The sequence below is a fragment of the Berghia stephanieae genome, chromosome 1, assembly GCF_034508935.2.
Source record: "Berghia stephanieae isolate SIO BIC M18660-M18661 chromosome 1, UCSD_Bste_1.3, whole genome shotgun sequence".
In the NCBI taxonomy this organism is placed as follows: domain Eukaryota; kingdom Metazoa; phylum Mollusca; class Gastropoda; order Nudibranchia; family Aeolidiidae; genus Berghia; species Berghia stephanieae.
The window spans coordinates 66,021,620-66,037,860 of record NC_088360.1 but is presented as its reverse complement, the minus strand read 5'-3'; the positions used below and the strand labels follow the sequence as shown (position 1 = coordinate 66,037,860).

Here is a 16,241-nt window from a genome sequence, read left to right as displayed (position 1 = left end):
ATATATTTTTGATTACATGTGTGGTTATTCTGTTTACAATTATATGTTTCATTCGTTTTGGTATCACCCACCTATCTATATATTATCATTATTATTATCACCATTATTATTATTATTATTATTACTATTGTTATTATTATTAGTGGTATCTATTAGTAGCAGTAGTAGTATTTTATCTATTTTTTTTTTTTAAATCAGAATTCGCATCTCTGCTTCTATATTTAATTTTGATCAGCACCAAATTGTACTGGAACAAACAAAATACTTTTTTTTTAAATTAACCTCCAACTTGACTACATAATTTGCCTTTCAACTTAATCTAGGAGAATTTCAAAGCTAAGTTTATTCTATTTTTATTTCATTTTAGAATATTTTTTTACCTTTTTACCTGTTAGGTCAACCTAGTTTTGTTTTTCGTTTTTTATTTTATCTCTTTCCTTTATTTAGAATATAACATTGAAACGCATCCTTCCTCTCGCATTCTCCCACTTTCTCTCTGTCTCTCTCTCTCTCTCTCTCTCTCTCTCTGTCTCTCTCTCTCTGTCTGTCTCTCTCTCTCTCTCTCTCTCTCTCTCTCTCTCTCTCTCTCTCTCTCTCTCTCTCTCTCTTCCCTTGCACACACAAACACACATATATGCACAGCAAATTTTACCTATTATGACAATCTAATATAAGTATATATATTTCGTGTTTACTTGTAAAAGGACTAAGGCCGAAACGTCATTTGTTTTGTGTTGTTCCCATATATATGAGTCGCTTTTACTCACTTTATCTTTCTCTCCAGCTGATTGGCTCATTTAGGCACCTCCCTTAGTAATTAGATAATGGGTTTATCAAAGCGAGTGAAAAGTACTTAGCGATAGACAAGCATGGATAGTGAGCCAGTGCTGCTGTCTGTTTTACAGGACCATATTGCTGTGCTAGCTACTCTTTTTAAAAGATCAATGAAACTCTTTAAATCTTTTATCTTGCAGATGGATGTGAGTTTGCTTTGTGATTATTAGGTTTAAAAGTTAGGCTCAGGTTCAACTTTTTGGTAGAATGTGATTCTGTATCCTTTCTGTTATCATATAAAATGTCACCAATATTGCATGGTATGAAGATATGAGTCCTTTTAAGTGACTAAATACTTTATGTTTACATCATTCTAAAAAGTTAGGATTTGATATTATCAAATCGTTATCAAATTTAGAGCATTTTTCTATGTTGGACTTTTTGACTTGAATATTTATTTATGTTTTAATCTATTTTCTTTTCTCCAGATTTATTCTCCACTTTGTTAGCTGCGGAACTACATTTCTAGGTGGAGAATCACCATGTACCCTTAATATTATAGAGACCAACCCTTTTAAGCACCTCAACCATCTGTCCCTGAAGTTTTTGCCTGGCTCAGACTCTGATATTAAAACTCACTTAGCTGATTGCTTAACCAAGCTTAAGGTGAAATAACATCAGTAGATAGACTATCATGCAGTTATGCCTAAACTTCAATCCTTATTTCCTGTGCAGTTTGTTTTACTTTTTCTCATTGTTTCTTTTATTATTTCTTTTGTTTCAGCATATTTTTTTTTTACATTATAATCATTTATTATCAAGAATTGTGGATGATTTACACTCTACCTCATACATCAATTCTGAACTGTTACAAATGAAGAATCACGTGACTGCCAGTTCATGTTGGACTGTCTAAAAGGCTGGATGCGTCTTGTTTTGTCTATTTTAATTAGTGCAATTTATTCTGGGTTTTTTTCATGATTTTAATTTGACTTTTTCATACACTTATTGGATATGTTAATATGCTATATCCTGTTTGGTTGTATTTATAAATTATATTGACTATGTGATAATGGTTCTTTTTGTTTTATAAAAAGTTTTAAGGTTACTCATCACTTGCTTCCAATCAACAATGGCCCCGATATTGTTATGGCATAGATAAGGGACCTCTACCCATGCGAGGGAGAAAATTCTAACAGTCCGATTTTTAATTAAAAAATTAGTTGGAGGAAGGAATGGAATGATAACAAAGAATAATAAGGAAAAAATTCGGGACATTCAAATGAATTTGAGGAGACCGTGTGTTCAAGGAAACCATGCTAGAGTGTATCCATGGATGTAAAGGAAAGGACTCAACACAGTGGGCATGGTCCTCTTTTCATTTGTTAAAATACATGACTTCCGCCATGCGCATAGCCATTTCCATTTTAATGGAATACTGGGCTTAAATCTCAAGTGTTTACCTGGAACACCTCTTAATTCTCTATAAAATACTCTCGGAAGTCTTTGCAATTTTTTGCCATCATAAGATTTGCTATGATATAAATCTTTATCTCAATGATAATGGTTAACTTTTGGCTCATACAATTCACACTACTTTTCCCTTATAAATGCTAAATTAGTTTAAAAATTAGATTAAAAAATTCCTGTAGAATGATGGACGATGTGTATGAACAATATGTATGATATGATTTTCCCAAGTAAGATTGTCACGAAAAAATAGTTTATTTGTTTCAAAATAACATAAAGTATTTATTTTATAGCAAATAAAAACAAGTCACAGTGAAGTTACTTCTGCCTTGTTTTTACACTAGTGTTGGGCGATATCAGAAAATTTTTATATCAATACAATACCATATAGCAGCGAAACTGATATTTTAACAGAAATAATGATTATAACTTCTCTCGTTTAATCTTATCTGTGGAAACAGTGACTGCTATTATTCGCAGCTCAATTTGTTGCATTTATAAACGCAACATGTATAACTCCATGAGAAACATCTGTTGAAAGAGTCTTATTAATTTTTAATCGAAGCAAGGGAAAATAATGAAGATAACGCCTGTATTGATAGTCCGATTTTCGTATTCATCAAATGAGAAGAGCCACTGGTATGACACAGTAATAACAGCTGATAGAACCATGGGAAATTCCTCTTCATTGGCCATCTAGTCATATCGATTTATTTCGCGATTTCAAAGCGCCATAACTTTTATTTTTTAAGATTTTAAAATAATTTTTTCTGTTCTGTGCATATATCAACCCAAAGTTTGAGATAAATATTCCTAGATAACTGCATAAAGCAATATGGATTTTGGTCTGGAATACCGACTATGAGTGTATCAGTGTATCATGTTTCAGTTGTTTTTTTTCCCTTAATCTTTCACAGGAAAGCAATAGTTTGATACAACAGAAATTTGAACATACATCAAGAGAACTCACTGAAAAACTGAATCATACAGAAGAGGTAAGAGATAGATGATGATATTATTATTATTATTATTATATTATTATTATTATTATTATTATTATTATTATTATTATTATTATTATTATTATTATTGATATTACTTTACTTACCAACGTCAGTTCATATCATGATGTATAAGAATTTATTTTCAGACTGGTATAATCGCAACAACAACAACAACAACAACAAAAATATATATATAATAATAATAATAATAATAATAATAATAATATTAATAATAATAATATTAAGCATATTTATATAGCGCCTTTCGTCGAAACCTCAAAGCGCTTTTTTAAAAAATTTAAAAATTCAAATACAATTCAACCAAAGTATCAAAACAATTAAGAGCATAAAAGGGCACCAATACATCATCAATATAAATGTCACATACAATACATTTAAAATTCAATTAAGTAAATATAATATAAGCCTTTATTGTCTTTTTTTATACAGCTTTTGTGTACAAAATCGTCTGAACTTGATTCTTTGAAATTGGAATGGTCCTCTCGTTTAGCGGAAGTCTCATCAAGACACAAAGAAGAAATCACTTTGGAGAAGGAGAAGACTGTTCAGGTAATTTAAAACATGTTTTCCTCTGTCAATAACTGGTCCGGTTGTTCAGGGAAGTTGGAAATTGATGTGTCGGAAATAATGAGGGTGAAATTTCCTTTCAATAAAGAAAAATTATGAATTTCTTACTTAAAATGGGATTCTGAAAATGTACGGCTGTGCAGAAAGTAATTGTTATTTTACTGGCTGTGCTGACTACTTACAATGCTCATATTCGATACAATTAATTCACTATTTCTTTGAATTTTTAAATCAAAAGAATACTCCTTGCTAGAAAGTTTTAAAATGAAACTGTAACCAAAAAATACAATGGTTTCTTTGATATTTTCAAAACTTATTATTGCATTTCCCGTTTGTCAGGTCTTCCACTGAATTTAACTGGTAAATTACAACAAGTACAAAATTCAGCAACCCGCAGATAATATCAAAAAAGAAAATTCGACCATATCACACAACTTTTGGAAAATTTGCTTTGGCTTTCTGTCCACTATAGAATAGATTACAAAATTGCTTTATTAGTTTTCAAATGCCTTTACAATTTAGCCCCTCTTTATTTTTCTGAACCATAAACCTCGAACCAGAAGCCTTTGATCATCAGACAACACCACTCTATTATCTGCAAGTTAAAATCTTTTGGTGATTGCTCTTTTCAAAATTATGTCCCTAAACTCTGATATACCCCATCACAACCCATTAGAGATATCGAGAATATCTCAAACTTTAAATATGCTTTTAAAGAAACCTACTTTTTCTAAACTCATTTTACACCATGCTGACTGTAATGTTTGAAATGTAATTCATTATCTGTAAAGCGCTTTGAAATGTTTGGTTCATGGAAAGCACTCAACGAAAGAGACATATGGATGAGATAGAGGACATGAAGTGTAAGAAAAGAAGGCTTGTGATATTATTGTTGTTTTCTTTTGTGGTACACAATTATTTTTACAATTTTGATTAGCAGTATTAGTAGTAGTATTATAAATTAGTAGTTAGTGGCCATTTTTGTGCAGAAGTCAGCAGATTCTGGATTACTATTTTTATTATTCATTTACTCATGAGACTAGACCCCAGGTTTTAATAGCAGCTGTGGATACTTATTATGCAGGTATCATAGTACTTAAAGATTTGGAATGTGGTAAGACCTATTTTAAGTTGGAATGTCTGTATAGAACACTATGGGGTTGATAAAATACCTGGAAGGAAATTTCACTTCTCGGTAGGAAATTTTAAGACTGGATTTCACTGGACACCCTGCTGGGGAGCTTTCACACACTTTTGAGTATGCTGATCTATTTTCAGTCTAGATCAATGCTTGTTAAAATTAATGTGCGCAATATTTATTTTTGGTTTATTATATTTTGTGTGGTTAAAGTTGTTAGCCTTAAGCATAATTTGATGCATGCTGTATGTTTATATAATATAATTTTCCTTCCAAATTAAAATTCTTATCTCCTATCACAGTTCCAATCGAGCATGCAGATTAGATTTGAAAGAGAGAGACGTGAACTTGAGCAAGCTCAAGCAAAGAGTGTTAAACAACTGGAGACCCGATTAAATGAACTCGAAGCCAGTAATAAAGTAAGTCCTGCATTTATCCTTGTTATAGATCTATACTCTTTATTATTTTAAGGTGCTTCTCCACATTTCTGTAGATCTTTTGGATAACTGTGTTTGTTTTTTTTCAGCTTTCGTCATTTAACAATCTATCTTATAGATAATTGGGTGTCTGCATGGTTGAATGTTCATTTATGCTATGCAAGTTAATAGTACCTGTGTTATTTAACAATAGAAGTTCATATTATGATTGGATAAGATACCTTTCTTTACCGTGAATAAGAAGTTTTTTATTTTTGTCTTGACTTATTTTTTTATAATTTGACAATGATTTTAGGATCTGACAGATAGAAAGTATAAATCAGAGGCCACGATTAGAGATTACAAGTCAAGGTTTTCAGTTCTTGAAGAAGAATATGCCAGAGTCAAGTCTGAGTTACAAACCCTACGTAAAGACAATGCAGCACTTGACAATCTGAGACATGATCACGACAAAAATAGCAACCAGCTTCAGACTCGTGTTGCTGTTCTGGAGCAGGAGATGAAGGATAAGATTCAGCTGCTTGCCAAGTCTAATGACCTGCTTGAATCTGAGCAAGACAAGAGGGTAATATTTTTAGCACAATTTAATAATAATGTAATATACTTATAAACTGATAGCACCCATTAATCCACTAACAAAAGAGAATCATTCAGACAATATTATTATAAACTATCATACACACTGACACGCATACACACATACACCCACATGCAAAAACTTCTCCGCATACACATACGCAAACTCTTTACATACCTTCAAGTGCGGTAACTTTGCCTCTGTGAATTTGGAGCATATTGAATAATCTCAGCTTTGTTGCAGTTGTTGTAACTGCTAAAAGGACTTAAATCTTTATCAAAGGAAATAATAGTCACAGAATATACAATCTCTTATTGGTCTGAAATTCAAGAGGCAAAGTTACCCCAGTTGACGGTACAGATTACTATACTATCTAACTTAAGTTAAACATATAAAGCACATTAATTGTCAAAATAAGCTCTTCTAAATACTTCAGTTTTTAATTTCTTTATAAACGTATCTAAATTTTCACTGAGTTTAGTATTGTATGAAGGGGAATTCCACAGCCTAGGGGCTGTTACTCAGAAGGATTTGTTGTGAAACAGAGACTTAGAGGGTACCTCTATCATAAGATGCATATTATTTGATCTTAGCGATCTATCTAGTCTATAATGAGACACTAGTTCATTTAAGTAGGATGGTCAGGCCATGGAAAGAGCTATAACAATAACATAAAATCTTGAATTCAATGCGTTGCTTCACCGGCATCCAACGCAGAATTTCCAGAACAGTGGAGATAGGATCTTCTCATTTAGATATCATCACCAATCTTGCCGCCCTGTTATGAACTTTTTGAAATCTGTCAATATTGTAATTAGGACAATCAATGAGCAGCGCATTACAATAATCAAGTCTACTAAGAATAAAAGAAATGACAAGCGTTTTATATATATTATATATTATATATATATATATATATATATATATATATATATATATATATATATATATATACTCTACCTCGTATCCCAATTCCGAATTGGGTTACAAATGAAGAATCACGCCGTGACTGTCAGTTCACGTTTGACTGTCAAGAAGGCTGGACGCGTCTTGTTTTGTCTATTTAATGCAAACCATTGTGTTAATTTTCCTTATTCTTATTGGAGTTTTAATCTGTTATTAGACCTGTGACATATCAATTCCCAGTGGAGTATATTATTAACAACTGTGAAAGTGGTGCTTAATGATTTAAACTTTTGAGGAAAATTTTTTAAGAATTACTTCGAATAAAAGGATAAAATTGAAGATTTGAACAGGGAACTTTCTACCCCCGCGAGGGAGAAAACTTAAACATTTCCCATAACATCTCCCGAGGGAGTGTTAACTCATATTATTAACACTGTGAAAGTGGTGCTTAATGATTTAAACTTTTGAGGAAAAAATTCTAATTACTTCAAATAAACAATGGAACCAGATAAAGTTGAAGATTTGAATAGGGAACTTTCTACCCCCGCGAGGGAGAAAAAAACTAAAACAGTTCCCATAACATCTCCCGAGGGAGTGTTAACTCATACAAAAAACCCAATTTCTTCTCCCGCGGGAGAGAAAAAGAGGGGTAAATATGGAGAATGCAAAAAAGACAGTAGAACATACCATAAAAGAAAATTAGAACCTAAAACAAAAACAATTGGAAATGAGACAATTAATGAGGGGCCATCACATTTGGGAAGCAAGGAAACCCACGCTAAAACCCACGCCTCAAATTCGGAATTGGGACAACTAATTGTGGAAGGCTTCAAGTCACTGACGCAACTATTAATAACTAATCACGACTCCAGTGAACCAGCGTCAAAGAAACGAAAGCCGAATGAGATCGAAAAGGGGGGAAAAGTCACGCACACTATAACCGCAACCAGCGACCTCGACGAATTAGAGATTCTCGAAAATGATATGGTATACGAAGATGAGAAAGAAAAAGAGGTGGAAGAAAGTGAGGGCGAAGATGAAGTTGATAATGAAATAAAAGAACTGGAACAGTTTTTTAATGTACCGGAATCGTTTGGTGAAGACATTCACGAATTGGTGGCAAAGAGTTCAACCAGTTGTATCATTTTTTTTCTTGAGCACCACTAACAATATATCTTCGGAGGGGGTGAGGGGGAGCAAACTTCGTCCCAGTATAGTTTATCTAAACCATGAACCAGTTCATGGATGCGTAATACAATGAAGGACATTATTTGGGAATTCTGTCCTTGTTCAATGAACGGTGAATTTGTTGAATGCATGTTCGACGAACATGTGTTGCACTGGATAACTTTTATTAAACTATTAAACTATGAGATCGCCATGGATCGTCTATCAGAATAGAGTTTTCTGTTCCAAGATAGGATGAAGATGTTTTTTAAAAATTCCAGATCTTTTATAATGTCATGAAATAATCTGACACGATCATCGTTACTTGTTTGACCTGACAATAAAATATAACTCGCTGACCAGACTGATAAGTCTAATGACTATATTTTTTATTTACACCTATGGTGAAAGTTTACCAACTTATGCCAGCAGTGACAGTGTTTTGGCTATAATAATTATTGCCTGCCGGCATTTTGACTCTCATTGTTAAGTCAATTAAGTCAAAGGTGGTGGGAACTTGTTTTAAATTAGCATCTCTTTCAGGCCAAGTGAGTTCACTGGTGATTCATTTTATTATATTATTTTTGAATTAGGGAAGAGTTGAATCAGAATTGGAAAAGCGCCAGAAAGAGATTAACAAACTTGAAAACAAAACTCAAGCAATGGGAGAAGAATTGAAGAAAGGAAATGGGATCATCAAAAAGTTGCAAAATGAGATTAAAACCTACCATGCTAAGGTAAGACTTGTTATATATCGGACTATGTTTAAATTACAAGTTGTGGTCTTAGTTTATCACTATATATTATAACAAAATGTGTATCATAATAATATTGACTCTTTCAGGCTTATTTTTCTTCCCATTTTAATTTAATAGACCTATAAATCCTCAGTCAATTGACTGAAATCAGCATCGATGGAAAAACTTTTATTGACTGTGGCTATCCAATGCCCGTTTTGATTTTTGTAGTCTGAACACATCCCATTGAAATTATTTTCACACATCCTTCATTAAATTATTTTTCACTTTACAGACCTGTAGTGTTCTCAAAAGATAGCCAAATTTGACTGAGTCACTGAGCCATAAATTTCACTGTTTCGTCTAAGCCAAAAGTACTACTTTGTAATACAGGAATAAAATTTCATGAAAAACTAAAACGCGAGCCAACTGGCAGTACATTCTAGAGAAAGTTGAATAAAAAATAATAGTTTATTGTTTTGATTGCTTCATATTGTTAACTGGTTGACGATATTTCTACACAAATTGGCTGTTGTTATTCACAGACATGTATGGGTATAATAATAGGCTATAAAAGACATGGCAGATACATTTTTATGCAAATGGTCAATCTAGTCGTGAAAAAAAGCCAAATAATCTTTTAAAGTGCCAGTAGTAACTTTTAAAATTCCAAATCAATTAATATCAAGTGATATTTAATACAAAATGAAATAAACAATGCTTATATCCCAAATCCAGATTTTTAACAAAAGTCAAATGGCATCAATGAAATGCAAGTTTTTCGACATTTTGAACTGAAAATTCAAACAGGCAACTCTGCCTATTTTTCTTTTTTTTTCTAGATGTATGATTTAATTGCAGACATTATGATGGGATCTATGTACCAAATTTTGATTTTAATGGTCTTTATTTATATGAGAATTCGATTTAAATTATTTATGTTGCAATATTATGAATTCATTTGAAAAAATAGATGGTTAAGAAACAGAGAAGTGGGATATTATAGGAGTGTTTTTAATAGAAAAAAAACATGTTTGCTAAGGGATTTTAGTGTGTTATGAGAAGTGGGCTATTATGAGATGTTTTTTAAAGTGGTAACCACTGTATCTTGTCATGAGACCAACAATCTTTTTTTTTTTAGCGTGGTAAATAGCCCTCTTTTTAATTTTATGTCTTATGACATTTAAAGAAGGATTGCTGTTAGAGTCATAAATTACAAGTTGCCTTCCTGTGCTTCTTTTTGCATTTAATAGGTAAAACTCAGAACTCAAATTGCAACAGAACAAGAAAAATTATTGGGTGATAAAGACCAGGAACTGGAGAAACTGCGACAAGAACTTGCTACTACAAAAGATAATGTGAGAGATTTACTAGAGAAGGTATGATAATTCTTGTAGCTAATTTTTTTCATTCTAAAAGATAAAAGTAGACTCTCATTATGATTGGTAACTTGCTGTTTTCTATTTGATGTTTAGAAACAGATTTTCACATGTTCTTTATTTGACTTTAAATTATATATATATTATTATTATATATATATATTATATTATATTTATTATATATATATATATACTAGTAAAAATCCCACAATTTTGTGGGGAAAGAAGTATTTTCATTCGATATTGTACCCACCATCATTTAATGAGGGCAGATTGGTAAACAACATTGTCTGTGTAACTTGGTACATCCTCTGTTGATTTTTCTGTGTGGCCCAACATGAAGTGTAATAAGGTGGCGTTTTTATGCACCTCCGTTGGCGCTGCAGGTTGATTAATGAACATGTTGCTGCTTGAAGCTCAAAGGCAAAAAATAATGATGTGTTGAATTGTAAGCCTCAATTTAATAGACGAAGAGATACTGTGGACGTTTCTGATTTCCCCCTTATCAACAAAACACGTCGAATAAGACACTAAGGACGAATGAGAGATGTGTAGTGTGAATGGCGTAGATACGGTAAATAGACATAAACAATGATGGGACAGGAAATTTTTGAAAAACAACACCAAATAAAAAAAAGGAAGAAGAAGAAAATAAAACCCCAATAAAATTACAAAGACGCGGTAAACGAATACACTGATGATAATGATCAAATATTATAAAATGATAATAATAGACGTTTACATATAAATGCTAAATGCATGTCGATAACACATTGAATGGTACCTATGTTGCTTTTTAAAAAATATAATAAATAATAATAATAATAATAATAATAATAAATATATGTCCAGTAACTATAACAACAAAAATGATGTCTTTCTCAATAAAGTAAACTTTTTTTTTTAAATGTCCACAAAGGGATTGAACCCAGTACTTTAAATGTTAGAGTCTGGCAGCTTATCCACTGCGCTAAGGAGCCTGACTGTTCATAACATTTAATGGTCTTTCTAAAACCTTATTTTACCTTCAATGCAACTTCTATTTTCTGGTTTTAAATTTCGATTTTTTAGATTATTATCATTATTTTTAAATTTATTACCAAAGAAGTTAAACCTGGGTATTATCCACCCGAAACCATAACATTGAAAGCATCAAAGGGGCAATAATAATACTTGATGTCATAAATAGATGAAAACTGTTGAAAACTTAGTGTAGATCTGAAATCCTTAAAGTCATTAAAAGAATACATTATTTCGAATGCAACGATTTGCGTAAAAACGCCAAACTGACAACTTTTTACAGTGTCGAGATTGGTTGTTTTTGAGAGTGTTAGTGTCGTCGGTACATTTTTTATTATATGTTTGACTCAACGAACTTTTAAACTGACTTTAAATTATAAAAAGAAATCAAGTTATCTGTTTATCGATCTGTAAAAAAAAGACATTTCTAATTTTCAAATCTTTCAGTAGAGTTGTGCGCCGTATAATTTTTTTCATTGACTCAAATGGCACAATGTTCTCCATCTGAGAATCTTTTGCCTAAAGGCGGAAAATGACAGTTCATCTTCACCCATCACAATCACAATTCCGCCTATTTTTTCAAATTTTTCTATGCATAAAAAAGACTCACCACAGTCACTACATTAACATCCTTACCACCACTACTATTACAACCACCACGAAATTTTTAGGTGATCTCAAACTAAGTGCACATCGTCATCGCTACCACCACCACTACTACTACTCAAATCATCATCCCAACCACCACATCATCATCCCTACCACCTCCACTAGTGCAACTCTACCACATCACCACCACCACCACCATATCACCATCATCCCTACCACCACCATTGCTACAACTACTACCACATAACCATCCCAACCATCACCACTACTACAACCATTACATCATCATCATGCATACCACCACCACCACCATGACTACTATTACTACTACCACTACTAATACGAATACTACTAATACGGCTACTACTACTACTACTGCTGCTGCTGCTACTACTACTACTACTACTACTACTACTACTACTACTACTACTACTACTACTACTACTACTACTACTACTACTACTGCTGCTACTGCTACTAGCTGGGTGGGGACTTTGACCTCCCATGGTGGGCAGAAGGTCACCCTGTGTCTTCTATCCCCTATATCATTTTTCTGAGTTGCTTTCTGTCTTTGTTTTGGAATGGGATTACCTAGTTTTGTCCTGGCCCTGGCTGGATTCCTTGACTGGGAAGGAAACAGTCAAATGTATAGTTGTGAGATATTTTTTTTCATTGTAAATCATCTGTTATTTAGTATTAATTTTTTTTGCTTTGGATATAATATAATGGTTTGTAAACATTGGAGTGTATTCCTTGAAGTGGGGTCCTGTGTTTGTGCCTGGACGAAAATTTTAGGTGATCTCAAAGTGCACTGATCGTGTGTTCTTAGAATCTACATCTTACATCTGACCCTATTTGAACCAATTCTCTTGTCTTACTTTTTCTCATGTGCTTTCACTTCCAAATCTATACCTTTTTTGACCATCCCATTTTCTTCCTTTTTACTGGCACTGAAATGACCTACAGTAAAATTACTGTAAACCGAAAGAAGCTAAACCGAAAAATACCTTAAACCGCAAAGAATTTAATAAATTGTACTAGTTTCTTCATTTTCTTTGTACTAATTCTTACGATGAACCGAAATACTTCTAAGCAGGACTTTCTTTAAACGAAACAACTTGAGAGCACCTTCCCTTTTTCTCTCTATATTTTTCTTCAAAAATTCGGGAAGGAGGCCACACGTAATAATGCCCGGCGATATTAAACAGAGCGTAAGTATAAGATGAGGGTGATGGGTGGGTGGGGTGGGGTGGGGGGGAGGCAAACACTTCAATTACTGCTCTTGGGCTTGGCCAACACCACAGTTGCACAGACTGGAAAAGGAAGACAGCGGGTGACTGGCAGGCGAAAAATGAGGAAAGAGGGAGAGTTGGGGTGTAGAATCACGCAAGCGAGATGTTCTCGCTCGTGTGTTGATGCTTTGGAATTGACTGGATTTGCAACACGACAATAAGGAGGGGGGGGGGGGGGGTTAGACAACTCACCATTGAAATGCCATTTCATTTCCACTTTGTTTAAATGTGTGTGTGAGGGGGGGGGGGGGGGGGGGGGGTTCTATGTAATTAGGCCTTTGAACCTAATGGCTTTTCAACAACTGAGAGAGGTGTAGTAGACAGCTTAGCATTGACATGCCTTTTCATTTCCATTTCACTTCACCTCTGAGTAGCTGCACATCATTCCTTATCAATTATTGCACAAGAACTTTCGATCTTATTTTAGCTTTGCATTTTACTAAAAGATGTCACTAAAAGAAAGCACTGGGCTTACACGTTTGAGTTTAAAATCAAAATACTATGTGAAGTCGATGAAAAAAAGTTGATCAAGACGGAGATATGTAAAATACACGGCATCCCGAACTTAACTCTTTCAACAATTTTGAATTGAAAACGAAAACCCCCAAAAATATTTTTAAAACACACAAAAAAATAAATAAATAAATAAAGGAATAAATAAATAAAATTAATGGTTACGAAGACGGCATTTATTCAACAACTCCATTTAAGGGGAAACCCATGATATGATTAAATGAGCAAATTCCTTAAATAGTTACTACCCTTGAAAAACATTGCAAAACGGGAACTTGCTTTAAACCAAAATGTCTTTAAACCGAAATGGTTTAGAAGGTCCCCAAAATTTCGGTTTAAAGTTATTCTACGGTATATGTGTTGCAAGCGCTGTAAAACCCTTAAAAACAAACATACAACTACTACTACTACTACTACTACTACTACTACTACTACTACTACTACTACTACTACTACTACTACTACTACTACTACTACTACTACTACCACGACGACTACTACTGCTACTACTACTACTCATACTCAATGTCTCAAGTGTTTCTATGTTATATGTTTATGTTGAGAATATTGGCTATTAAGCTTAATTGCTGGCCAACTAACTTCGCGGAAGTTGTGTGGGTTGGACCCGCGATCTCAAGTAGAGAGAGAGCTCTAATAATGACCTGAGTTAGAGACGACCTTTTTTGGGATAGCTCATACGGTAGAGTCACGCTCTCACCGCCCAGGCGGAGTTGTTGTACCAGTAAGGTAGCGGGTTCAAACCCCCATCACCGCCGCGAACCTTTTTTATTCTCTATTGTCTTCTGGCACTTTACTACTCACTTCATCTCTTGTTACTACTACTACTACTACTACTACTACTACTACTACTACTACTACTACTACTACTACTACTACTACTACTACTACTACTACTACCACCACTACTCCTAATACTATTTCTTCTATTTATACTACTTCTACTATGACATTTCTATTGTCTTTTATCATCCATTATTTTCTAGAAAGTTCCTGTCCCACCTGCCCCTATCTTTTTTATCACCCCTAGGGACTCTCTACTCACCAATCTATGCCACACTAACGTCTCATTCACACTCCAACCACCACAGATTATAGAGGATACAATTTACACTCCATTTCATTTGTTTTTTGTTGTGCTGATGAAGGGTCTGTACCCGAAACGTCCATTGTCTGTACTGTTCCCACCCAGAGCCTCTCCATTATCACTCTTTCGTTAATATTACAACTTCTACTACGACCTCCACCACCAAGCAGATTAGTAATCACTTATAATTAATTACCTCTGGCACCATATTATCCTCTTGATATCAGATGTTTGACTGTCTTTTAAGACATTACTACTGTGCAGCTTATTGTTCCTAAAATTTGAGGTTTTATCCGTAAAATGTCCCTGAAATTTGAAATTGAGGGTAGACATTCCTGTAATTGATAAATTCTGTTGCAAATTAGTTTCTGCCTTGTTAATCTGGCATCTATGTTGTCCATTTTTCATTTTGATTCCTTCATTACTTTCTTAACTTTGGATTTTGCTGGACTTTCTGCCAAGATTTGTTCACTAGCTTTAATTGCTTTATGCTTTATCTGTAGAAATATTTGGAGTGCTGTTTGTTTTTTGATGAACTTATCTTTACTTATATGGATGACTTACTTATTTAGTATTCCGTCTACATCAAACCACTGGCAGTCATACCTCTAGTTTTAATAATAACACATGTCATTTAATCACCTTGTCTATTATTTTTTTTTTCTCTCTCTGAGACTGTCTTCATTTATTTTAAAACTTAATGTCTTTAGTTGGTAGAAGAGTTTCAGCCAATTTTCACAGACCTCATTTACGGGTTACTATTATACTTGTCTATCTGTATTAAAATCGTAGTCAATTGTTATTTTAAAAGAATGTATTTAATGTATCCAAAACACCCAATACGTCCTGGTATGTCCTATTATATTAAATGTAACAACTTTTTTTTTAAAATCCAGAATGAAAAACTGACTTCGAATTTGGAGAAAGCAACAGAGAAGTTAGAAGAAAGTAAAAAGATTTTAAAAACCAACGAGAGCAGTGAGTCTTTCATTTGATTATTTATTTATTTTTTTGTCAATTTCAAACATCTCTTCTTACTAGTCTTTTAGCTTGATGAGTAATGCATTCATTCATATACTTCATTTTCAGAAGGCCAGGTTTTGGTACCTTAAAGATTCTTTTGTCTTCTGCAATGGTATTGGGAATCATTTGATCACTTTTTTACTGTAGCATCCGTGAAGATCACACAAGATAACTGGCTTTAAAAAAAACATAAAAAAGAGTCCTTCAGAGCCATTCGGCCCATGGAGCCGGAGTTTATCCCGGTTTCTATAGCGTGAAACAAACAATAGCAATTGATTTCTATCCTTCGGATAGGATGCCAGTCTATCGCAAAGTACTTTCTGCCAAATCTAACAGACTCAGCTACCCATTCACTGCTAGTTGGACAAGGGGGTCAGAAAAAAATTTCGATTGCACCCAGGATCGATCTCAATCTCATTGCATGTGAAGTGAGGGCTCTACCAACTAAGCTATCAGGAGCCCCTAACTGGTTTTAGTTCAATTTATTTCTTTTCTGTGGGTT

General features: G+C 33.6%; 1 protein-coding gene across 5 annotated transcripts in view; it reads left to right on the top strand.

The window, feature by feature from the left end:
* LOC144979730 (spindle assembly abnormal protein 6 homolog) overlaps nucleotides 1-16,241 on the top strand; it is a 35,970-nt gene that overhangs the window by 11,663 nt on the left and 8,066 nt on the right. For all 5 annotated transcript variants that reach the window (XM_078926709.1, XM_078926705.1, XM_078926725.1 and 2 more), the window contains exons 6-13: nucleotides 1,263-1,440; nucleotides 3,162-3,239; nucleotides 3,699-3,818; nucleotides 5,277-5,393; nucleotides 5,707-5,976; nucleotides 8,655-8,798; nucleotides 10,052-10,177; nucleotides 15,613-15,694. In XM_078926709.1, the coding sequence (XP_078782835.1) occupies nucleotides 1,263-1,440; nucleotides 3,162-3,239; nucleotides 3,699-3,818; nucleotides 5,277-5,393; nucleotides 5,707-5,976; nucleotides 8,655-8,798; nucleotides 10,052-10,177; nucleotides 15,613-15,694 (1,115 nt within the window). The remainder of the gene's footprint in view (nucleotides 1-1,262; nucleotides 1,441-3,161; nucleotides 3,240-3,698; nucleotides 3,819-5,276; nucleotides 5,394-5,706; nucleotides 5,977-8,654; nucleotides 8,799-10,051; nucleotides 10,178-15,612; nucleotides 15,695-16,241) is intronic.